At 38.8% G+C, this 25,153-nt stretch overlaps 1 protein-coding gene across 3 annotated transcripts in view; it reads left to right on the forward strand.

The window, feature by feature from the left end:
* LOC137602450 (glutamate receptor 3) overlaps positions 1-25,153 on the forward strand; it is an 86,710-nt gene that overhangs the window by 34,748 nt on the left and 26,809 nt on the right. For all 3 annotated transcript variants that reach the window (XR_011037163.1, XM_068325173.1, XM_068325174.1), the window contains exons 4-5: positions 12,697-12,884; positions 24,561-24,614. Coding sequence is in view for 2 of the 3 variants with exons in the window: in XM_068325173.1 (XP_068181274.1) it covers positions 12,697-12,884; positions 24,561-24,614 (242 nt within the window). In the remaining variant the exon portion in view is untranslated. The remainder of the gene's footprint in view (positions 1-12,696; positions 12,885-24,560; positions 24,615-25,153) is intronic.

The following is a 25,153-nucleotide window of genomic DNA, read 5'->3' on the forward strand; positions in this document are numbered from 1 at the left end:
AGGAATGAGTACATAAGAGGGACAGCACATGTTAAAGGTTTTGGAGATAAAGTCAGAGAGGCGAGACTGAGATGGTTTGGACATGTAAATGGACATGGGGGCAGTGGCTCAGTGGTAAAGAGGGTGGTAGTGCGGGTCGTCCAATGTTCTGAGATCGGCGGTTCGATTCCCACTCCACAAATGAGCTGCCCGCCACTCTACCTCCCCTGCATACTTACAGGCCTCCTTGTGTGTGGTTGTGTGAATTACAGAGGCTTGTACACACTAATATGTATGTGTGTGATTGAGTGACTAACAAAAACTAGAGTGTGCGTTCTTGATTTCCCTTCAGGGATTATAACAGTATATATTTTAGAAAAAGAAAAGGCCAGGCAGGAGGCCTAGAGGAAGACCAAAGAGGAGGTTTATGGATGTAGTGAAAGAGGACATGAAGGTAACTAGTGTGAGAGAAGAGGATGCAGAAGACAGGGTTAGATGGAGGCAACTAACTCGCTGTGGCGACTCCGGAAGGGAAAAGCCGACAGAAAAGAAGAAGATATCTGGGAGGAAAGGTGGGTGGACACCTTGTCATATGCCGTGTCTGTGATTCGCGTTTTATCTTATGATCATCTTAAGTCTGCCGATTAAAAAAGCATTATTTTTACGTGTAGAATGAAAAGCCATCATCTTTTCAGTTTGTTATCCGGGACATTTTTATGCCAATCTGATGCATTTCACGCAAATAATGTCTTGTCAAATAAAATATTGTCATCTGCAGCTGTTGATTTAAACTCTGTGCTCACAGTGTGAGATAATAAGTGTGAATGCCAGCTCCCTATTGTAACCTTGTCTGTATCGACTGCAGCTTGTTCTCTTGCTTTGCGGTCTCATCACACCCAATGTAATGGCGCATCAGCTGCACCCAGCTGAGACTTAAGACACACACATATGCCTCTTGTGCTTTAGTGGCTCTCTCCTTCATGCTGGCTTCATAACAGCTGAATTATGCATGCATCAGGAGAATAAATCAGCTTGGACACACTGACTAGAAAGGGCACATCAGATAAGCAATAAATACGCAAGAAAAATAGTAATAAAGAAATATGGGTGAAGCTCTGCATCAGTGGCCATTTTCTCACATTTTCGTCAGCATAAATAAACAGGTATCGCTACCAAAGTGGAATCGCAATGTACAGATAAGCCAGCCCGCACAAGCAGCCTGTGTATTTCAGCAACACCTTTTAAAACATAATCCAAAAAAAGTAATACAAGAACTATCGTCTGTCACAATAAGCACACAATAAACTTCTCTGGTCTCTCAGGGTATCTAACTGAACCTGGAATAAACCCATTGCACCACCTACCCACTGCTGGCCTCAGCAGCCATGAAATTACTGCTGGGAGCTTCGTTTTTGATTTTCATTACAACAAATGTCTTGGCCTTTACAATGAGCAGTCAGTTGGAGTTGATTGCTATAATGTTACATCATATCACAGGGTTTGTAGAAATAACAATACAACTATATGTATGTTCGTGCGTGTGTGTGTGTGTTTGTGTGTGTGTGTGTGTGTGTGTGTGTGTGTGTGTGTGTGTTTGAACATTGCAACTAATTTCCTTCCAACTACTGACGTAGAGACAAAACTTTCAATTAGGTTGATTATATATACAGTACTCCCTCGCTTAATCGCTCTTCAAGATGTACAGCTTCACTACATCGCAGATTTATTTATTTTTTGTCAGATATTGGCTGACAGCATCTGTGTGTGCACTGTATTCCAAGACTCACGGTTCCTCCTGCAAGTTTACAAAAGTGTTTTAAATAGTCTATTAGAGTGTGGGAAAGGGTAATACAGATAGAAGGTGGGGAGGCTTCATAAACATTTAAATTATACATAAATAATAAAATAAACATTTGGTTGTTATATCGTGGTTTTTCGTGAGTAATAAGGGATTACTGTATATATACCGGTAGTTCTCAATTTGCAAACATAGATATAGATATATGAAAACAAGCAAACCTACCCAGAGATTTTTGGCAGCACTTGGGCAGCACCATCAGAAGCAGAGACAGGGATACCAGAGAAACCACAGAAGACGCAGGGAGAGATGGAGAAGCTCTAAAAACTCTGTGGGAGGATGTTTATCACAGTAAATGGTTTCCCCTTGTCCTCCTTTATGTTTGCACTTCAAAGACACTAAAGACAGCATGCACTCAAAAAAATAATACTGCATGTTACTTAATACAATCAATGAATCATTTTTACACTTACAAATATTGAGTAGATTTGAAAGTTCTCAAATCTGTTAAAACAAAACCTGAGTCATGAGTAAAATGTAAGTAATATTTTCTAGTACGTCTGAATGAATTGATTTCGTTCAATTACCTACACAAATTGAGTAAATGTAACTGAATTTGGGGGGGCCGTACCCCAAAATGAGGGGGGACTGCACTTTGCTCAAGGGCGCCTTGGCAGTGAGCTGACACCTCCCACTGTCAGCTCACACTCTGAAGGATGTCCTGGTGAGAGCAGGATTCAAACGACCAATGGCTGGGCGATCTGTCTTCAAGACATCTGCTCTACCGCTGAGCCACTGCCAGAGTGAGTGACCAGCGCCCCAAAATCCTAAAAAGGTGGAATCGGTTCCCTTCTGTTTACTTGATGTTTTTAAGTTGTTAGTTACGTCTCCAATAAAATTGAGTTGACTTTTTTAATAATTTCACTTATTAAAACTAACTGATATTTGTTAATATATTCTCAAAAAGGTTGGTGAAACATACACTTATTATTACATATATTTAAACCATGTAATCTGTGAGTCAAATAATACTTTATTTTAAGTAAGTAAACTTAATTTACATGTGTCTATTTCACACAAATATTCCTGTTGGAGTTTTGCTAATCAATTTTGATGTAGTCAAATCAAATACTCATCATGATGATATTCAGAATTTTTATTGAGCATGCATAACTATATATTACTGTGACATTTACTAGGTCCTTGAATCATTTTTTTAGAGTGTGCTACTTGTATTTGATTCTACATATGCTCACTATTTTATAAGGACAACTCTTGGCAATAAGGCTAATTTAGTTAGAGGCCAACTGTTCAGTCTGCATCAGAACTGTTGGGTCAGTTTGTCTTTCATATCGTGGTTAGTGTTGCCTTTCAACGAGGTAACTTCTTAAAATTCCTTTCCCTGTGGAAAGGGCTCCTTCTGCTCTCTCTTTCCCAGGGAGGGCTGAAGGAGCTCACGATGTAGCTCACATTGGTTTAATATTGGCTTATATTTTTTTCTTGTCTAAATCTTGTAAATCAAGTGTGCCAGTATCTGAATCTATATTTTCTCCCTTGTTTAATTATCGCATGTTAACACTTTCCTCCAATCAATCATCATATCTTAGCAGCTGCCCAGAGATTCTCATGTCATTCCTCATTGTCATTTTCTCTGTGAAGCGAACATGGAAGTCCCCTAAAATGTTGTCTGAATGGCACCTCATTTCATTCCATCACCTGTAAATATTGTTCAGCATTTATGGTCCTTCACAGATGGGAAGGTGATCCATGCCATGGGCACTAACACCCAAATGCCATCACAGATGCTGGTGTTACAACATTAAAATGTAAAAAGAACATAAAAATCTGGATAGTTTTTGTTTTCCTGTTTAACTCCATGACTTCCACAAACTAATCTATGAAATTCCTTAAATATAATTCTACTTTGCTTTAGTCTTAGATGAAGGATGTCAGCAGAGCTTTTAAATTCTGTTATGGCTCACTCGCTATGATAGAGCAGTAACTTGCATGTGGTGACAAATTGCATTGAATCACCAGTGACAATTTGAGGAGTCTATGTGATCACCTTCGTTTGTTGTCTGCTAGATATCTCAAAAAACTGTTTATGGTTTTGATTAACTTTTCTTTATGGTGGATCTTGGGTCAAACGCTGATGACTGTTGTTTACTATGCACTTTCTTCAACATTTTTTTAAATATACAGTATATATTATGACAATCTTTTTTATTCATTTGCCAGTATTGTGAAAATACTGAAAAGAATCATCAAAGCAAAAATTCCCAGAACAGTGCATGACGGTCCACCACTCGATCTAGATTGTGATAATAATGTGGAGATATGGTGAAATCCTAGCATTTCTTACATGTCACCAAATGTTACTGCTTTACACTGTCTCCTAGTCTTTTTTATGTTTGGTGCTGTAGAACATTCCAAATTATTTATGAGAAGAAACTCTTTTTTTAATATCTATTCCACAAACACTGGAGGGATCCTGAGAGCCCTGGGACCACTACACTTAGCCCAGAGGCTACACTCACTAGGGCTTAAATATTGTAAGTATTTATTTTGCATCCTTTCAAAGGCATTGGAGACAATGCATTTCTAGGGATCTTTGGAAATTAGAACATATATACTAATGCAGCTAATGAAAAGTTTGACATTTTAGGAATTTGAAATGGATATTTCTAATGTGGCCATACTAACGAGGAAAGACAATCTCAGGTTTAGTCCATGACCAACCGAACTGTGGTGCACTTTACAGTTCGGTTGGTCTCCTTAAAACGTCATCCACATGCATAAAACAACTGGCCCACAGCATTCACCTATGAAAATATGTGTAACTATAGATCAAACATTTCACAACTAGATAGCATTCCAAGAATGCAAACCTGACAGATCTAGTTCTCTATGAATTGTCATCTGTGGGTGCACACAGATCTCCCTGTGGCACACTTTCTATTCTAAACAAATCTGTAATGGAGCTTACAGAAGCTCAGTTCCCTCTGCTGGTAGGAGGGCAGTGGTGAACACCTTGATCTGGCAGCAAATAGTGAACAACACATTATTGGCATATGATGATCCAGACCCCACTGAAATCTAATCTATAATCTAAACCTTTGGCTATAATCCACCTCTCTGAAAAAATGTAATTAAAATCAGATCAGGCACATTTAAGTAACCCCATGAAAACATGACATAAAATATGCTGGTTTCTCAGCCTTTAACCCCAGGGCATAATCAATAATAATAAGAAATACATGCATAACTTATACAAAATGTACATCCAACTACTGGATATAAATTTCAATTATTGATAGTATTAGTATTATAGTGAGGATTCAGAACATCCTGATGTCATGCATTAAAAAAGCTTGAATGAACTTCTCTTCTCTCTCTCTCTCTCTCTCTCTCTCTATCTCTCTCTCTCTCTCTCTCTCCCTCTCTCTCTCTCTCTCTCTCCCTGTCTCTCTCTCTTTATCTCTCTCTCTCTCTCTCTCTCTCTCTCACACACACACACACTCACACACACACTCACACACACACACACACACACACACACACACACACACACACACACACATCAGTATAATTTATCCCACACCACAGTGGTAGCTTGTCCAATCCAATAATGCAGAAAGTTTTAAGTTTTTTTTCAACTTTAAGGTTAAGGTCAGGTTATTTTTATGGTTTCAATTCAGTAGTTTCTGATGGTAGCTGTGGCTGAGGATAGCCGAGTTTTTGAGCCCATCAGAAACCCTTATTTACTAGAAGATTGGCAGAGGCTCGTCATTTAACAGAGGTTTGGTAAGTGTGAAGGGAAAGTAGCTACATTTAGGGTTGGCTCAGAGATGCCTACATTTTTGTGTGTGTATGATTTAGATTTCATCCGTCAGAAATGAGTTGTGTGGGATTTTCTTTTTTGTTTGTTTTTGCTGCTCTTATCTTTGCTGTTTGCTAGTGGAGATAATGTATACTGAATTGTAGTTGATGGTGACCTATTCACTTAAATAACAGCTGATAACTGAGAAACTAACGTAGATAATTATATTTGTATCGATATGAAGACATGTATAGTCCCAATGCTGACAGCCTGCGGCTAAGGAAGTGTGTACTTACAGAACACATCTCTATGGCTGCAGATCAGGTGTGAGATATGAGGGAGGGCTGAGAGAGGGAGAGAGATAGAGACAGACAAGAGAGAGAGAGAGAAATGGAAGCCTTAGACACTCTACTTTATACCCTAATGAGAAGCAGGGAACCAAAGGAGCTGGGCAATTAGATTAGATGCAACTCAATTCAATTACTGCTGAGCCGCCACGGGTGACGCTTCAAAACTCATCCTGTTAAGATCCGGGTTCACGGATGAGGAAAAGCACTGCAGCTCTCACTCAGCTGCTGTGCAACACCACCACAGTATGTTATTCGTAAAGGCTTAGATTTGTAAGTACACTTGGTGTCACTGGGCTCTTTTGGGAGTTAATAGCAGAATCTGTGATGTTCTGATATATTTTCAAGGAAAATGCAGACATAATTGAGTTTCCAGCAAATCGCAGCTGTTCATGCGCTGCTCCACAATCTGCAGAGATGTTTCAGCTGAGCAAGATTTCTTTCCTTTCGAAAAATGCATTCAGTCCTGGATGCACAACCCCACGGCCTTGCGCCCGGTTACGAATGGATCTGATACTGCTCTCTCAGCTCAGTAATATAGCTTCCTCATTATACAATCACACAGCAGTCCTTTTCTGTGTATATTAACACTGCCTCCTTCAGTTGAAGCCTGAAAGAATGTAGTCATACCTCTGTGAAGGACAAAGACTAACAGACTTTAAACGATCTGCTGGTGGTGTACAAATTTAAGAGAAATTGACGGAGCTGGCCAAACATATTCTGGATGCATTTATTCAAGACTTGCTGTTACTGTGTCAACTCTGATGGACTCGAACATATGGATTCATCCCATGTCAACTTTGAGATAATTCCTGGCAATGGTGGCCAGTCAAAACACACACACACACACACACACACACACACACACACACACACACACACACACACACACACACACACACACACACACACACACACACACACACACACACACACACACACACACACACACACACATGCACAGTTTTGGTAAAGGAAAGAGCTTTTACGGTCATTGAGGACAGTGGTGGCCCTGAAGTTGCCATGCACTTTATTAGAGTAGTGTGCAGTGCGATGTCATCAGCATCAAACAAAATTGTTTTTGTTTTCCCTGTAAAAGAGGTATTTTTGAGAAATATTTATATGTATGATACACACTGAGAATGAATGAATGAATGAATGAATGAATGAACTCAATCATTCATTCATTCATTCATTCATGCAGTTAGTGAGTCAGTCAGTCATTCATTCATTCATCAAATGTTTTTATGAAAAAGTAAGCGACTGTGTCGCGTCCATCTCTGTTGTCAGTCACTCTGCTTTTGACTAGTGGCGCAAGTAGGAAGTGACGTCACTGCAGCCTACGGGTCACTCAATGGGCCAAATTTAAAATTCTTGCGCATTGACCTGCCACTCGCAATGAATTGCGTTAATTTTTATAGCGCTTTAATTTGCAGCGTAATTAATTAATCTAATTAACGCATTAACGTGACAGCCCTAGTTTTAACATGAGGAAATCTTTGACAAGCTGCACAAATTCCCTCCTGTATGATCAGGTACAATTTCATATATCCAGCGTGCAGAGCCTCTAATGACTGTAAGCACAGAACAACACCTCTGGTAATGAGACATTTGTCCTACTCTGCGTGGTGAACACAATTGCCTCAATATACATCTGTGGTATCACTGTGAAGGATCTTGGATCACCATAAAGGTGGAACCCCCCAGGGGGTCCCCATAAACACGTTTACCTCGGCAGTACATATCCAACCCGAGCTTGCTGCTAGACAGGAAGATCAACGAGATTCATTTGGTGTTCACTGAACACTTTTAAATGATAGGTGTTTGCTTGTCACACTTGTTTGCACTGGTTTTTCCACGACCGCTGAAGGATTTCATTTTATGTGATTTTGTATGGAGGAACGGAAGACATTTGCACCTTTTCTTCTCAGTCTTCTTTTGTCATTTCATTTGTTTTTATCTGCAGGATGCTACCCATTTTTCTATATGACTCACTTTGTATTGAGTCTGTTGTCAGAGTGATTGATATTGGGCAATCCGGCACAGCCCTATCCGTCCTGCCTGAGAGAGATGCCATTCTGCTGCTCAGTGGACTCCTGTATGACATTCTCTCCTTCCTCACAGCAGCCGGTTTTTTTATTTCAAGTCTTGATACATTCATGAAGAATTTTAAAATTATACTGTGCTGTTCACCTGGTGCATAAATGGTGCTCTGTGATGCACCATCATGCATGATACAACTGAGCAAAAATGGTAAGTAGATCATAAGTCAGATGAATATTCCACCTCTTAAAATTAGAAACAGGAAAAAAAATGCTGAAATAGTAAACCAAGCACACCTTGACAGGGATTATGGTACTGTATTCGTCTTTAAAGTTTGTGTCCAAGGACACAAGGATGCCTTCGCTGCTGGAGAATCTAAGCTGATGTGGAATATCCATAAACTCTGACACAGCAGTGCAGTAGCAGAATGACACACATTCGGCTCAAAATATAAATAAATGATGAAGAAACTGATTATGAAATTTTTACGGGCTACAGAAAGCTGTGAATAGATCAGACCTCCTGTCAAATCTGTTATAATCTTATGTTAGAAAAAAATTGTAATCATCCTTTAAAAGGTATGTTGTACAAATATACAAATTCTGTGTTTACAGTTGATCGTGATGAATTCCTCCACATCTCAATGACTAGCTGTAAGGAGCAGGATCAGCAGAAGCTGCCACATGCTCCTGTCGGCATATCTGTACAGCAGGAATTTATAGATGGTGATAACGATATCTTGTTGTTGTCTACCATAATTTATGTAGTTGACTGTAATACATTTTTATAAGCACCTAACAGGCTCCTAAAGGTTTGGAGGTGAGTGGGATATATAGCATTTCAGTATGTTGGAAATATATCACAAGCAAAAGTATTTGTCTTGGTCTCCGTTGCTGTTCAGGAGATTAAATCGATTGATTGGTTGCAAATGAAATGGACTCTGGTCAAAAATATGTGATTGCAAGCAAAGTACTAAATAACAAAGTTGTTTCATTCTTACTTGTTGGTGGGGATGAAAAAAAATTCCAGGTTTGTAGCTGCTGTCTGTTGAAGTTGCTCAAAGGAAATCTAAATCGGCAGACATAAACTTTTCCGCTGAGCATAGAAAAAAAAAATACAAAAATAAAAGTAATCCATTTCTTGACAAACTATTTACCACCACCAGATTCCATCTATTAATTTCCATACAAATGTAAAACTAGGCAAGCATGGAATCTTCTGTGAATCTTAAATGAATCCAATTATTCCAACACGGTTCAGGGTTTGCTGGAGGCAGGAAAAGATGAGCACAGTGCAAATCAGCAATTTCAAAATAAAAGCTCTGAGTGATTCTAATCTGATTGACAGGACAGTGTTTTCTTCTTTCCCATAAGAGCGAGCATAATTCATGCTCATGTTCGTCCTACCTTGGACCTCAGGCAGGGAAATTGAAAACACACTTATACTGTATACTGTATACATGAAGTCCAGATCCCTGGAGGATTCTGCTGTCAGATTTTCCTTTGCATTTTAAAAGTTTTTGACATATTATTGTTATGTCTTTCAAGCATTAAGTGAATCACTGATTGCACTGATACTTGCTGGCATGAAACAAATGATAGATTGTCATTTTATTTTAATTATATTTTCTATGGCATATCGTATACCAACTCTATACCAAAGATTGAGAATAAAGTTTGTTAAATGGTTTGTTGGCATCTCTGCAATTACCTGCAATATTCTGATCAGTTTTTAAAATCATCAGGGACTGCTTTGACTCCCTTAATCTGCGTGACATCCCATAATATGCTAAACTTATGCTGGGAGAACTGCCATGCTATCCAGCTGGGTAGTGGTTGGTGAAGTTCTGAGCACATGCTTGAGGAAGATGAATAATGGATCTATATTACTCAAACCTTTGTGCCTGAACTTGTGAGGCATAGTACGCAGTACAGAGAAACTGGTGTCATGTTATTATTGAAAATTGTTTCTATTAGATTCTATTAGAATTTTACCACCATATTCTTGTGTATAGTATGTTTTTGCTTCTCAAAATTCCAAAAAATAATTAATTTAACCTCAGAATTCAAGAGAATTAAATTCTCAGAGAATTGCAGAGAATTCTCAGCTCTCACTTCTCTGAGAACTGCATTCTGAGAATTAAATTCTCAGAATGCAACCCTTGAAGCCAAATATGAATTACATGTGCAGCTGTACCTGCCAATTATTTCGAGCTAAAAGTTAGACCCATAAACAGTAATCCAAAATCTATCTTGGTTGAACCATAAGCTTGAGGCTTTGTATGATAATGTCTCCAGGCAGGATGCAATTGCACCTCTGGAAAGATGACAAACTGTGCACCAGTCTAAGCTACTTGCTGTGCTGCTTGCCAAAAAATCATCTGCTGGAGTGGAGACACACACACACACACACACACACACACACACACACACACACACACACACACACACACACACACACACACACACACACACACACACAAGTCTCTAGAGCATTTACAAGTCAAGAAAAATACTGCCTGGCCATTCAGATGGAATGGAAACGAAGGGAATTGCAAAAGCAGGAAAATAAAACGAGTGACAAAGTGGTTTTCTTGTTGTTGGTGTTGCTTTTTCTACAGCCAGCTGACAGAGATAAGTTGTGTGTGTGTGTGTGTGTGTGTGTGTGTGTGTAAACTGGATGGATGGATGCATGGATGGATGGGTGGATGGATAGGTAGGTGAATGGATTTAAATACAATTTGCTATAATCCCATTTTCACTGCAAGTCTCTTGTAATGACATTAATCTTCATTATTGAAAGTCTACATTCATGAATTTGTGCCAAAGTTTTCCATTGCTGAAGATTTTTTATCCTTTCCTTGTTCTTATCTGTTGTGACCACGTAGCATGAGAAATGAATGAAGATATATGAAAAGAAGCTTATTTTACACTCAGTCTAACAGCTGCATTGTCCGTAGTTTAATGAGATACCGGCAAAATGCTTGATTGTTATTAACAGCCTTCGTGTTCTTTTCTTACCCTTTGTACATTAGAGGACAGTTTAGCCTTTTTTATGTGATCTATTCTACCAGAAATAGGACTACATTATTCATTCTGTACTATGTGGTTTGACCATAGTGTTTCTAAGGACTCTATTAAATGAAAATATTTCATGTGTGAATTAATCATTAGAAGGGCTCATTCCCCTTTCTTCTGGGAGCATAATGATCCCTTTTCACCACCAGTTTGGATGAATCTTTCATTGTCTTTATCTTTAAAAGAGTTGGCATGCTCCTCCAAGGAGACGCTGGCCACGGTGCGTTTCACCGCGCTGTCAAAGTGAACATGTGGCTGAGATAAATACCACCATTTAATTGATGCCAAGTGCAATAACATCACCCACTGATCTTTTAGTGATATGTAGATATGAATCCTGTCATTTAACTTTATTATCATATTACTTTGTAAATATTCAAATGTAAATTCACACACTCACATGCTTGCACACACAGACCAGAGTCCAGACAGCATTAGTGGGACTGACGACTTTGGAATGCTATTTTAAATTGTAATGAGATGGCCTTTCACCTTTGGATTCAAGGAGAAACTTCTAGAATAAATTAGCAGCAGTTTCAGTGTTGGTCAAGCCTGCAGCTAAGCCACCATTTAAATTACATTAAATGAAGCTTCCGCACACCAAAAACCGACCCCAGAGGGATGCATCAAAGCTACAGCAGCATAGCTGAAGGACTTTACTACATTTAAGCTGTGTTTTCAACCAACATAATTCCAAGATAGTTCAATCTTGTGATCAATACATCAGTCAATCAAACATGTAGGCGGGCAGGGATTTAAAGAACAAGTTTTTACTAAAAAATGAGCTGTGCTGTCTTCTGTCAGCGTTTAAAACCAATTTAGCAAAAACAAAAATGTTCCAATTTTTTGGCATGCAGTTTTTCCACTGAACCGGAAACACGGCAGCAAAAGAACAAAGATCTGACTCCCTCAGGAAAGACTCCTCTGTGTAATAAAAATATCCATCAAGTAAAACTCAAACTCATGTGTTATGGGTTGGAGTTGTGACAGTGACTTCTGGCAATGACAACCAAACATGAGCTGATAAATCCTGACATTGAAGCATTTGAGTTTGAAGAAGTTGTTTTGTCATTGAAACAAGCACTCATTTTGTTTTTCAGTTTTTATTTTAGTTTGATTTTTGTTTTGAATGAATGCCTTTTAAAATACCAATCAATGTTAGGTCATTGAGATGGTAGGTTTGACGGGTGTGATTTGCACATTTGCATTCTAATGAGAAACTGGAGGTTTGCTGTACAACCTCAGATATGATGGTATATCTCACAAAGATTAATTTAAGTGTCTTGTTGCTAACTCTACAGTGTGTATACTGCCTTGCAGCAGAGAGCTCACAGGCCTCAGCCCAAGGGTTGGAAGGGATTCTCACATACACAGCAAAATGTTCAGCTGTGTTCGAGCTTCAGAAATGAATCTGTGAAATGATTATCCCATTACTTGATCAATAATAAGCTTCTGTAAAACTATATAATGCTGAAAGGAGTGGCACTACCCCCCCCCCCCACTCTTCTGAATGTGGTCAAATCGACTTTGTCCCACTAGCATCGCCGCTGCCTAACAGAGCTCAGTTCTCAGTGAACAGTGACAGTGTTCCAGTGTATAATCCTCCGTGCCTCTCTCTTCACCTCTCTCTAGGTTTCTCTATACTGCAGGCCATCATGGAGGCAGCGGTGGCCAACAACTGGCAGGTGACGGCTCGCTCTGTTAGCAGCACAACGGATGCAGCAGAGTTCCGGCGTATCATAGAGGAAATGGACAGGAGACAAGAGAAGCGCTATGTGATTGACTGTGAGGTGGACAGGATCAACACCATATTAGAGCAGGTGAGTCTCAGATCCACTCCACGATAACTTCTGAAGAGTATATGACTAAATGCTTCCTGCCTGTCGCACTTTTGCTCTTTCATGATTTGTTCAAAATGTTGCAAAGCAGATTAAATTTACACAAACAAGAACAAAAGGCAACTTCACCAGGTTGTCTTCTGTTGCTCTGGAGGAGCTGCTCATGTCGCACCACTTGTTTTATCCTTGTTTTTATCACCTCTGTGGGTGAACAAATTACTAACAGCAACAGGTCGTATGAAGCATTAAGGATGTGCTTGTTTACCAGACAACAGAGGATCTAACAGATACGTTTTTTGAGGTGCATGACGATTGTCGTATTTAAACCACTTTAATCAATGTGTTCACTATCAAGTTGTTAAATGTCTGTAGATAATCTGAAACCAATATATTATCCTTTCTGCAGTCCTCCTTAGCTCTGATGAGCAACTTAGTATATTTCAACTGCTTGTTTTGTCAGTAAGACATGTGTTGTTGTTCACTCACACCACTCTCACTAGCACCATTTTTTGCCATGACAAGTAGTTGTTTTTAAAAGAAGCTAAAACCTGAGTTTGCATACTGTACTCACTTCCAATTACTACAATGAGAAGGGTCGGGTCTACCTGGTGAACATCCTGGAGCTTTATTATTCAAATACAGATAAAGGCTGAACTCAATTTTTACTGAAACATTTCTCATATCGTACCATTACTGACTGATCTGTAAAATTGGCCAAAAAAATCTAAACATACACATTTACATACTCTGAAGTGAGGTCACCAACTTTATAGCAGAGTGACGTACATTCCTGGGTGATCCTTTAAATGTTGTCATCTTGTCCAACAACATTTTGTCTAATTTTTGCACTAAACTTGCACTACTGATTATTTTGCCTGTATTGATCTGGTTCTTTTCATATTATGTCTAAACTCATTAAGTTTTAACTCTGTGTTAACTTGAATACTAGACACAACAGTCATGGTTTCGCTTTGAGGTGCTCAGCTCTGTGGTGCTCAGTTGATGAGTTTGAAATCACTGTGTCAAAGCCACCATGTGAGCCTGAGGTTGAGAGGTCCAAGTGTGAGCAGCCATTTGGAGAGACTACTGATGATGCATCCCTTTTAATCCTTTTCTAACAACCCCAAAACCCTCCATTCCTCCATCATGTCCAGTCCCTGAGGAGGAAATGAAAGGTTCACCAGTCCTTGTAGTAGGGGAAACACAATTAGCATGAATAAAAGAGTGGTTATTATGCCATGCATCTCCTCTGTTTACCCGCCTTGCTCCACCCAACACTCTTCTGTTTGCTGCTGCCTACTTATAATGCAATCAACTCCCAATTCAGATTCTGCTCCTAACATTCATTTATATATCAGATTCACTCTGCCTCACAATATCCCTTCAAAATCGTTCATGTAACTTGTTTTTACGAAACTAATTTAATCTCAGTGCCATAGTTCAAAGTAGAATGGTGTTTTTTTATTAATAATTTCCCAGACCTAATTTAATTATTACATTATGAATTGTCCTCCTTTTATAATCCAGGTCCAACACTAAATTCTATTTTCTTTCTGTGATCAGAATATGTATCAGCCGGCAAGAAAAGCTCAGAATATTAAATACTAAATTGATTACATGTGAGGTTGGTTGCATCCTTGCTTTTCCCCCTTTTGCAAACCCTGATCAGAATGCAAGGCAATAACCTGTTTGATGCTCTACTGTTTCTGCTTGCTCCCTTTCATGAATTATTTCTTATTCTTCTAGAGGGAGCTCTTTCCCTTCCTCCTTCTCCACTTATCATCATTATACATATTTCTGTCTAAAATGTGCTGTGGTGCAGGAAGGAGAAATACACTTCAGCTTTGCAAATACTAACCTTCAAAGGAGAAGAAGGGTTATGAATTATGACCTTTGTTTCTGTGCCAGCCTCGATATGGGATTTCATTGTTATTGTTGAAGCTAACTGAAATAATCTGACTACGTCTGCCAAAATGTATGAGGTATTAATGGAAGCTGCTGGACTTCACAGTGCAGCTGCCACACCACTATAAATTGAAACAGTGACGGGCTGTCTCCATGAGGGCAATCACACCGAAAATGGCTTCCATTGTCGGCTTTGTGGAAACCTGCTGATTCTACCTGCTGTTGAAGTTCCATTAACCAATAATTGTAGACAGATAGAGTTCATCTCTGGAGGACAGGAGTGATATTTCGACAGAAGGCATGTGCTGATGCCGGTGTCCATGTGCCGTAATGTCGACATTACACTTCAATCCATCAAGGTCACGACTGCTGAGAGAGGATCAAGAGGGGAAATGGATCCAGCTCGATGGTTTCTGGGGGAAATGTGAGTCAGCTCCGTGGATTAGTTTATTATTATTTCAGTTGGAGTAATCCCATCACAGAAAGAATTTCTTTATAGCAGGCAATGAAGTTCATGGAGTGTAGAATTATCTTGAATAGAAAATTGGTAAGTCTCCACAGTTTGGCACAATGGTGGTGCAGACAGTCCACAACTCTGTGCTTCTCTTCTTTTACACCATTTTTCATCCAGTCACTCATAGTGATTCGATTTCTGAGCCGTTGATGCTCCACTAGTTTATCACATTTTCAGTATTTGAATTGGAGATGTCTGAAAAAGTATTTGAATTTCCACCCATCAGATTGAATTGGTGATGATGCAGACTGAACTGTCAAGTCAGGCATTTTACTCCCCTTACTACCCGAAATAAAATTAGTACCTCAGATCACATTCACATCTGTACACTGGGTGTTTGTTTGCCTTCTCATTTGTTTAGTCAGATATTGTAAAAAGTATGTTACTGCCATCAAGATCATACTCACATGCCTCCCAGTTGTGGAGATATTCTTCATTAGGTTGTTTTGCAAATCAAGTCAGGCTGAAACTCAGATAACCCTCATATCTAGTAATCTACACAGACTAGCTGAGTTTAAACTAACCACAAATAATTTATTTTTCTTCCCTATTTGCATTTAATGTTGGAGGGTCACTAACAATTTTGAAGTTTCAAGTTGAGTACATATTGTAAATTAAACTTCAGATGCAAATTTTTAGTTGTAAAGGTTTTCATTTAAAATACAAATCAAATGACTAACTTACATAAAAGTTAATTGTTGTTGATATTTTGAGTTTGCATCAGTGGGTGTGGTGTTCTCAACATTTTTATACCAGAATTATTTTTAAATAATCTGATATACCTCACATTATCTTTGCTTTAGTTTATAGCCTAATTTTATTTCTGTCATTGAAAACTAACTTTTTTCCACATCTATTTGTTTTGATGGTTGGATGATTTTTCAGTTGCAGAGTGGCTGCAGTCACCCAATTATGATAAGGATAACTTCAATGGGTTTGGTTAACAATTGGAGTTTGGATTAGGGTTTAATTTAATTAAATGTGAGTGTTATTCTTTGGTAGCAAAATTAGATTTAATGAGTGCTCTTTTCATCCAATCCTGTTCAGTACTTCCTTGCCTTTACAAATGCACGTCCTATTCAGTCATGAGCACACTCAGCTGAATGTCACTTTTATTTGCTTTGTTTATCACATGGCATGATATAGAATCATGCTAAAAGAAGTATTTGCATTTTGCTGCATAAGGTGCTGCTTTGTTTGCACAGAGATTGAGACTCTCAATAAATTTATTTTGGAATGCTGGGGAGAATGCAACATACCATTATTAGTATTTCACGATGTAATCACTCAGGATTTATTGCTCACAGGACTTTTTCCATCAATACACTGCACTGTTGATAAATTACCCCAATGGCAACCCTTCCCTTACAACAAATGGAAGAGTCTTTGCCAGCTTTGCTGTCTGAATCACATCCAAACATTGGGTTTCTTTGAACAATCTAGTTTATGATATTTCATGAGGAGAAGAAATGTGGAATGAGAACAGTCTCAGTGTAAACAAGAACTTTGATAGAGGATGAGAGAATGATCTTTGTTGGCACCTCTTGTCAGAATGATGATTGTGATTTGGGGGATTATGTGTATGATCACGTGTTTGATTATACAATACGGGTATATTTAAATTTGATTCATCTATGTGATTGCATATATAGCATCATAGAGGATATCTATGCTCCATCCTGGCCCCTTTCCCTGTGCTGGAGTCTGCTCAGAGGCAACAACCTGCACATCATAAGTGTAAAGAGAAGCAGACAGGCAGAGAAAAAAAGTGAATGGCGTCTGGGACAGGCCCAGGGCACACAAGCTGTTCAAAGACAAGCACTGTGCCAGTCACAAAGATGCATTTCTATGCAGAGAAAAGGATCCAGAGAAAGATTAGAAAAACAGAGATGCATTTGGGATTTGTTATAACAATATTCTGCTGCCTGTGGAGGCGTGAAGGGTGGTCATATTCCGTCCCCATGGAAAACTGGAGAACCTCCATATTTTTATTTCTTCTCCTGAATGAAGAAGGCAGGAAAAATCCACAGGCAGATGCTTTTTTTTTTGTTTGTTTGTTTTTTGTTGACATCTTAGTGTTATATCAAATTCAAGTTAAAAAAAAGACAATGAGAGGTAAGTAAGTTGTAGGAGAGGCAAAGAATGGATAATAGATTGTCAGAATCTGATGAAAATATCGACAGTAAAAAGAAGGTCCCATATTTTGCAATATTATTGATGACACAGGGAAATGAGAGGATATATCATCCTTCTGTAAAATGGGATGACACATGTAACTATCCTTATTAAAACAGTAATAAAATCTCTAATCTCTAATAAATGCTCTGAGACACTCTTCTATTTGAAGTTACGAGACAAATTTAGCCCATTAAACCTTTCTACATATTCAAAGCTTCTTAATTACATAACTCGGTGTTCTAGTAATGTTACCTGGCATGCATCTAAATTTTTTTCTAGAGGATTGATGGGAAGAGAGTATAAAAGTGAGTGAATGTCTCCACTGATATGAAAGGAGCTCCTGATCTCCACAACAGTGCATTGTCCCCTGATTACTGGGAGGAGGAGCAGACGGAAATACAGCCAAACCGGTCCCAGCTTGGTGCAAAGCTGCAAAGATGCAAAGTCCTCTCATGTAACCGGGCACCAACTGTGCTGTTTAACACAGGCCATTTACTAAGTGAGATTACAGAATTAAATGGGATTAAAGTGTTATCTTTTAACAGAATGTGTTCTGCTGATGCTCTGGGTGAATGAGGGGCTGAGACCAGTGCGCTCTAGCGCTCTGACATTTTCCACATGCAGTAATGACACTGTCAAAAAGTCTTCCAATAAACAGCTGCTCTTTTTTATCCATCAACAAAAACTAGCACAGGCATTTTAAGTGAAAACAGATTAGGTCGTCTCACTTTTTTTGTACGCAAATAAGAGGCCATCTCCGCCACAATGCCAGAGATTTCTATCTCAGGGTATCGAGTCTCACACTAGCCACGGTTTCTCCGAGCAATCACAGACATAATCATCTGAATATGTGTCAGGTGTTTCTGAAATGTTATGCCCCCGCTATCTTCAGAGGCACACATCACTACTGCTAAGAAAAGCATTGCAACCAGAGCCTCTCGTGGCTTTTAATTACAGGGTGCTCCACCAAGAGTTCTTGTACCAAGAGCAATGGTGCAGAAATAGACTGAAGAAGAGGAATGTCCTTTTGTATTAAAGCTTATAGCTCCAATCCACTCTTCCATCCTATGCCCTGTGAAGTAGAGTGCACTACTCTAAAAACTCTGCGGGCACTTAAGCATATCTGTCACCCTGCTCTCAACAAAAAGTAGATAAATAGATCATTTTGCATATTGTTTATCATTATTTTGTCTTTTTCACGAGCCTTTTAAGATCATCTGCATTAAGGTTTTAATTTTAAGCATGAATTTCTTAAGAGAAAAAAAGAAGTCAGGTGATGAATGAGAGAAAAAAACAGATCAGGATTTGTGGGAAAGCAAGACACTGGTGTATTTGACTTACATCACACTATTAACTGAATCAATGCTGTGATTTTCTTTCACATAATTCAGCTCAAACCCTAAACCTTATTTTAGTGCCTGATGCTCAACCAAACTGACGTGACTGTGACAATAAAGGTCAAAAGTCACCTGACTTTGACCATTTCTGTTCAAAACTCCGACAGTGACAAGTTTTAAGTGTGTGACATAAATCATGACATCGGTCTACAGTGCCATTCTGTTTTTGGACGATGTGATCATCATTAAAAAAAATATGACAGTCATCACCCCCCACTCATGCTCTGTTAAAGACCTCTTCAAACATAAACATAATGTGCAAAAAAACAAACTCATCAATAACATGTGTGACATGTAACATGTAATACATGTCATGCAATAAGCACGAGTATGTACATATACATGTAGATATATGTATTTTTCTGTTTTGCGCATCAATTGTTTTAGTATCTATTTACATCTTTACGGGATGATATAATTCTATGTAGTTCCTCTTGTTTTTGTAGTAACTGAAATACTTTTTTTTATTCATTGTCTTGTCCTTTGTTTATTTGTATTTGCGTGCATGTTTAAAGAAGACTGAAAGACGCACAAGTAATCCAATGTACCTCTATTCTATTCTATTCTATTTTATTCTGTTCTATTCTATTCTGTTCTATTCTATTCTATTTTATTCTATTCTGTATCGATCAGTGTTGGTGCCGGAATTCAACATCCAACCATCACCTAGGTGGATCCCATAAAGTCTAGCGTGGTTTTGTTGCTTTTTAGAACAATATTTTAAGTATTGCGTTTTTTTAAGTTGATTAGCAATTATATTATGATGCATTTGTTAAGATGAGAATCTTCTCTTTTGACTAACCGGGGGGAAGATTTGAATATCCTGGTACTCAAATATCAAAATATAACAGTTATTTTTTGTGAAAAATGATCCTGCTATAATGATGATTTAAGTGATTTTCCTTCCTTGAATGTTGGAGACATTAATGACTACCACCATCATATAATGGATAGTTAGCAGAATCCCTTCCTTATACATTTCAGTCCCTCACATCAATTTCTTAATCAGTTTAGTCAGAATGTCTGAACTGAGCAGCAGCTCATCCTGCCAGTTTCCAATGTTATAATGTTAGCTAATGTTTGTTCAACACCCACAGGCTTGACTGAGAACTCAAGAATAATTTAGATAAATTATGTCTTTGTCAGACATGTTGAGACACCATTATTATTATTACAATGACAAGACAACTGCACAGTAACCACCAATAATGATTACACTACTGAATGTAATGATTAGAATAAGCCTTAAGCGTTTTCACGTACAGAATCAGAATGTAGCTATTGTCATTAAATAAGACAAGAGGAAAAGTGTTGATTCTTCTTCACTTCTAAACACTTTAAAAGATAATTCATGCCAATAACTGGTGAAATTATTATTTTTCTGAGTCAAGGAATACACGCTGCACAAGAAATTATCAGAAGCAATACCGATAAGCCTGTTTTGTATTTTAAATGCCTCAGTGGATGGTATGTTATTTACTAACTCTGGGGAGCCTATCACTTCTAGTCTGCCTCTCCCCGTGGATTAGAAAGGTCAAACTCAGAGGAAAACAGTCTGGTGTTTACTGGAAATAAGGAGCTGTAGTTTTACATAGGCCTGTCTGGAGGGGGAGAAGCATGTCGAGTCTGGATGAGGGTGAATTCAAGGTCATCTAGGTTGTCTGTCCCCATCAGGCTTTAAAGAAAACTCCAGTTTGCTCTCCTTCAGCAGCAGAAGAAAAGGTGGTTGGAAGAGCTGATGGGTAGTGCAGCGGGAGCATCTCATTACTGAAGTGTAGCACACTGAACGCATCCTTTCTGCTCTCTGTCACTCTGGAAAACAATTATGGTGAAGGCTTGTGTTTGTGTCGGTGCTCTAAAGGTGATTAACAGCAGGGATCAATCCAAGGAGAAGGGGTGGCAAAAAAGAAATTAAGGATGATAAAAACCCAAAGCATTTCCTGTAGTTACAGTAAATATTCATAATAAAGTGGAGAAACTTAGAATACATTGTAATGAATAGTAGTGTAAAATAGCCTTAATTAACTCTGTTTTTAGTGCGAGATGCCAAGATAGCTGTAGCTTGTCCTCCTACCATGTGAAACAATCTATTGTACATTACCTTCCTCATTAACACATTGTAAGTGTAAGAGCTACATCCAACCACAAACAGGAATTGTAGGTGGATTTTTCCACCTCCGCACACATGCATGCTGTGGAAGCATTGTGTTATTAGGTGGTCTATCCATCTGTCCCATTCTTATGATCATTACACTGTTTGTAGCTGGAGGTGACATCTGCCAGGATTTAGGGATGATGGTGATCAAAGGTCAAACTGCACCCTCACGAAAAATGTTTTTAGGCATAAGTGAATAATTTGTTTCCTTAATATAATGCCATTTAAAACAAATGTCAACAATTTACTTCTAATAAAATAAAAGGATGAAATGCAGTAATTGAATTTACTAAAGTTCAAACTTTAATATCAATTTAATATCACAATGTTCTCAAAAACAACACAAGTCAGGGGCTATTTTTTACATTTGGTTGGTGATTTTAACCTACGATAATTTAGATCTTCAGTGCTTCAATGTCAATCATGTTTTTAAAGCATCGTACTTCACGGTTCATTGCTTGCTCATATCTTATTTGGCAAAGACTTGCACATGTTTGAAAAGTGACTCCATTTGTCAGTGACCTAAAACTAACAAATGCAGCAAAATGAAACGGCTATTTCTTCTGCATGCGGCTGAAGCTAGTCGTTCCTTACATCAGTTTGAAAGAGAACAGAATAATCAGAACAGAACACAACAGAATATCTGTCATTGCACTATAAAGCTTCCATTGCACAAATAACTGAGTTTGCAACTCCTACACTTAATGTTAAGAATATTTATCACATGATATTTATTAAAAACAAAATGAAAAGCATAATTGAAAGAGTGAAAAGTATCAATGTGACAGTAGTTTAAATATCAAATGGCAGCATGGTGTCAGAGTAGTGAACTGTACAGATTGCATGTGTTAAGGAAACAGTGTTAAGTGTTTGTGGGTCCATCAGACATGATTTGGGAAGTGTGTGATTGATTGGTTCAGAGCTATCAGCTCTGGAGAACAAACTGTTGCATCCTCTGCCAGATGGAAAGAACTCAAACAGTACCTTCATATTATAATCATAATTATCAAATATAATGAGTTAACAACATTTAACTCACTCAGGCACCTTAAAAGGAATCCATCTTTCCAAGCGACCACAAGGAAACATTAGCCTTGACATCACTTTTTCTGTTTCTGTGCAAATTAAACCCCTAAGAGATGTTTAAACTATAGTTTAAGGTGTTGGCAGGTGTTTCAGGTTTAGATTGGGCTCCATCCAGGGAGCATCTCCTCAGGCGCGAGTTTGACATCAATATGAAAAAATAGAATAGAATAAATGAATTTACTGAAACTATGCATTAAGCGGTGTGACGTTAATTCACGTTTTTGTAAGTACCTTTTGTCACCTATGGCTCATTTGAGTAATTTCTGTCTCAGAGAATTATTGCTTGAGTTAAGTTAATGTTAAGTTAAGAGCACTCTTTATACTCTTTGAAAATGATTTCATATGGACACTCTTAAAAACTACTAAAAACTACAAACAAATAGATCCAATTCCTGGAAATCTGTGCCAATAGAGACGGGTCATAGCCTCAGAAAGACAGCAAGCTGACCTGAAAAACCACACAAAAACTATGTGTTTAAATGTAAAAAAAATAGCAAATTAAAGAAACCAAGGACACACGCTGTGGTTCCTGAGAGTATGTGGATATGTATCGATGTACAGATGGACAAATACGGATGACCCGGTATGTGTCGAGGTATGTGCGACGTGAACAGTCGTCGTCATCTGTCGTATCTAAGGGTTTCACCCACAAGGCACCTCACCTTGTACCAATGAAATCTGTCCGTTTCAGTTGAAGCCAGGTCTCGCCGTCTTACTAATTAAAAAGGCTCAAGAGCAACCTCTGTGTGATCTGGCCCTAGGATGTTTGTATCTCTATGTCATCAGCGTCTCGCTGTGCTTCCTCCCACGGTTTCTGGTTGTAGCCATTGCCAGGCTGACTGTGAGATGCCAACTGCAGGCAGGGAGGGGGTTGAATTTCTCTGCCGAGCTCCAGGGCAGGTGTGAGCAAGCTTGCTGTCAGTCAAGGTTAGCAAACGGCGAAGGAGCGTCGAGCCGTGGAGTTTGTCCAAGAAAAAGCATCAAGGTTAAAAGTCAAAGCTCTAACTTGTGAACAATAACTGAGGGAGAAGCTGTGATTTATTTATCTCCGACATCACTGCAGTACAAGTGTGATATCTTTTCATAAAGGTCTCAGTCACTTACGTTTTCATTATTGATGGATCACAAACACTATTTCTGCATTACAATCAGCTCATTTCCTCATTTGTTTCCATCTGACTGTCTTGGTTTGTTCTCTGTTTGATATCCTGCAGTGATGGAACTTTAAAGCCTCAGTGACTGGGAATCTGTCACAATGCTGACACAATGTGGTTGTGGTGTGTGCTCGTGTCCTCTGTTCACTGCTCATTCTGGAAAACACCAGCAACCTGTTTCCCATTTTGCGGACAACCATCAGATGTCCATGAATGATGGAGATGAATGGTTTACTTAATTTGGCAGGATACGCAATCGGAAATCAGGGTGATTGTTAGCATGTTTGTGCTACTGTAAATTAGTGCACGGGGTTCAGTTTAAGTTCAGAGTGGTAATTGCAGAATTTTGGGTGCCTGAGATGTTAAGTTATGAACTTTCCATCAATCTACTCAGTAGGAATGCAGCAAACAAACCACAATAACAAATGTTCAACGTCCCGAGAAACGCACACATTAACTGACAGTTTGTTTTTGTGACAGAGCCAGGGCCAGAACACGTGCAAACATGCTGATTTTGCTGTAAACGTGTGTCGCTGTGTTTGTAGACCGCAGATGAAAACTGAGAAATGGTTGACAGGCTCCTGCATGGCAGCCACTGAGAAGTACATCCACAGCAGACTGTAAACTCATAAATACCAGACCTCACAGGGCCCAGATGACGATCCATCCAACATTTAAGGCGCAAAAAAAAAAAAAGATAAGCAAATACAATTTAGTTTAACTCTTTGCTTTATCTTGTAGGCGCAGAACAAAAGGAAGTAGAAAATCTAGAATAAAAGACAGCATATGGTTTGTACCACAGTGATAGAATGGCTTAGAACACCACTTACTATATTCAGAAAGGCTGTGTGGGTTGAAACATGCTGTTATGTTCCGAAGGTGTGATATTTTCAAAGCAGAGTGAGATCTACATCTTACTCTCAGTGTAAATTCTTTTGAAATGTTTTCTTTCTATTTCTACCTTCTATCCAACAGTTGCTGAGGAATCATTTCCCTCCACCACAAATGACTTCAAAGTTAGCTGAATATTTAAGGATGTTCCAAATTTTTTCCCGTTTCTCTCTTATCACCCACTCATTAATGAACGCTTCCTCTGCCTGCTCTCTCTTTCTTTCTCCTTCTGTTCCACAGTCAACTTTGTTTAATTCCAACTTCACTGGGCACTCGCAGGACACTACTGCAATTCCAGAGGCTGTTGTGGCTACATGTTCAAGGCTCTTAGCCCTCATTCCATGGGTGGTTTACTGTATTGATGTTTTCCTCCCATAGGTTGTGACCCTGGGGAAGAACAGTCGAGGTTACCATTACATTCTGGCCAATCTTGTGAGTACTGTAATAATGGAGCCTCTCTCCTGGGAGGAAGTGGAGCCTGCTTTTTTGTTGCATATGATGGAACTTCCTAGCCATGAGCACAATAAGTAGATTATAGGTTTTTGCATGAAATGAAAAAACAGGCCTTTATACATTTTGTTTTTTGCTCTCTACTGTTTATATAAGGTTTGTTCTGTGTGTTGCTTATGTCTTATCAGTCACAACACAGCAGTCACACTACATTGTATGTTTACCTATGAATGAATACCCTGACCAATAAATAAACAGTATTTAACCTTTGCATCCATCTTTGGAGGGCAGCCACGTCTCCCTTCTAGTCTGAGGAGGAAAATATTCATTTAGCCTTGATGTTATCAAGAGGGTTTAAGAGTGGAGGCCGATACGGCGCTCACTTACTGATCCCCTGCTGCTGTTCCCTGACGGTGTGATTATGCAGCAGTCAGACACATGTCCTTGTAGGCCGTGACGCAATGCTGCACTTAGAAAACAGCAGTTTGACAAAGAGAAGAAATAAGCTTGTCTTGCTGCTC

This window comes from Antennarius striatus, chromosome 10 (assembly GCF_040054535.1).
Source record: "Antennarius striatus isolate MH-2024 chromosome 10, ASM4005453v1, whole genome shotgun sequence".
Lineage (NCBI taxonomy): Eukaryota > Metazoa > Chordata > Actinopteri > Lophiiformes > Antennariidae > Antennarius > Antennarius striatus.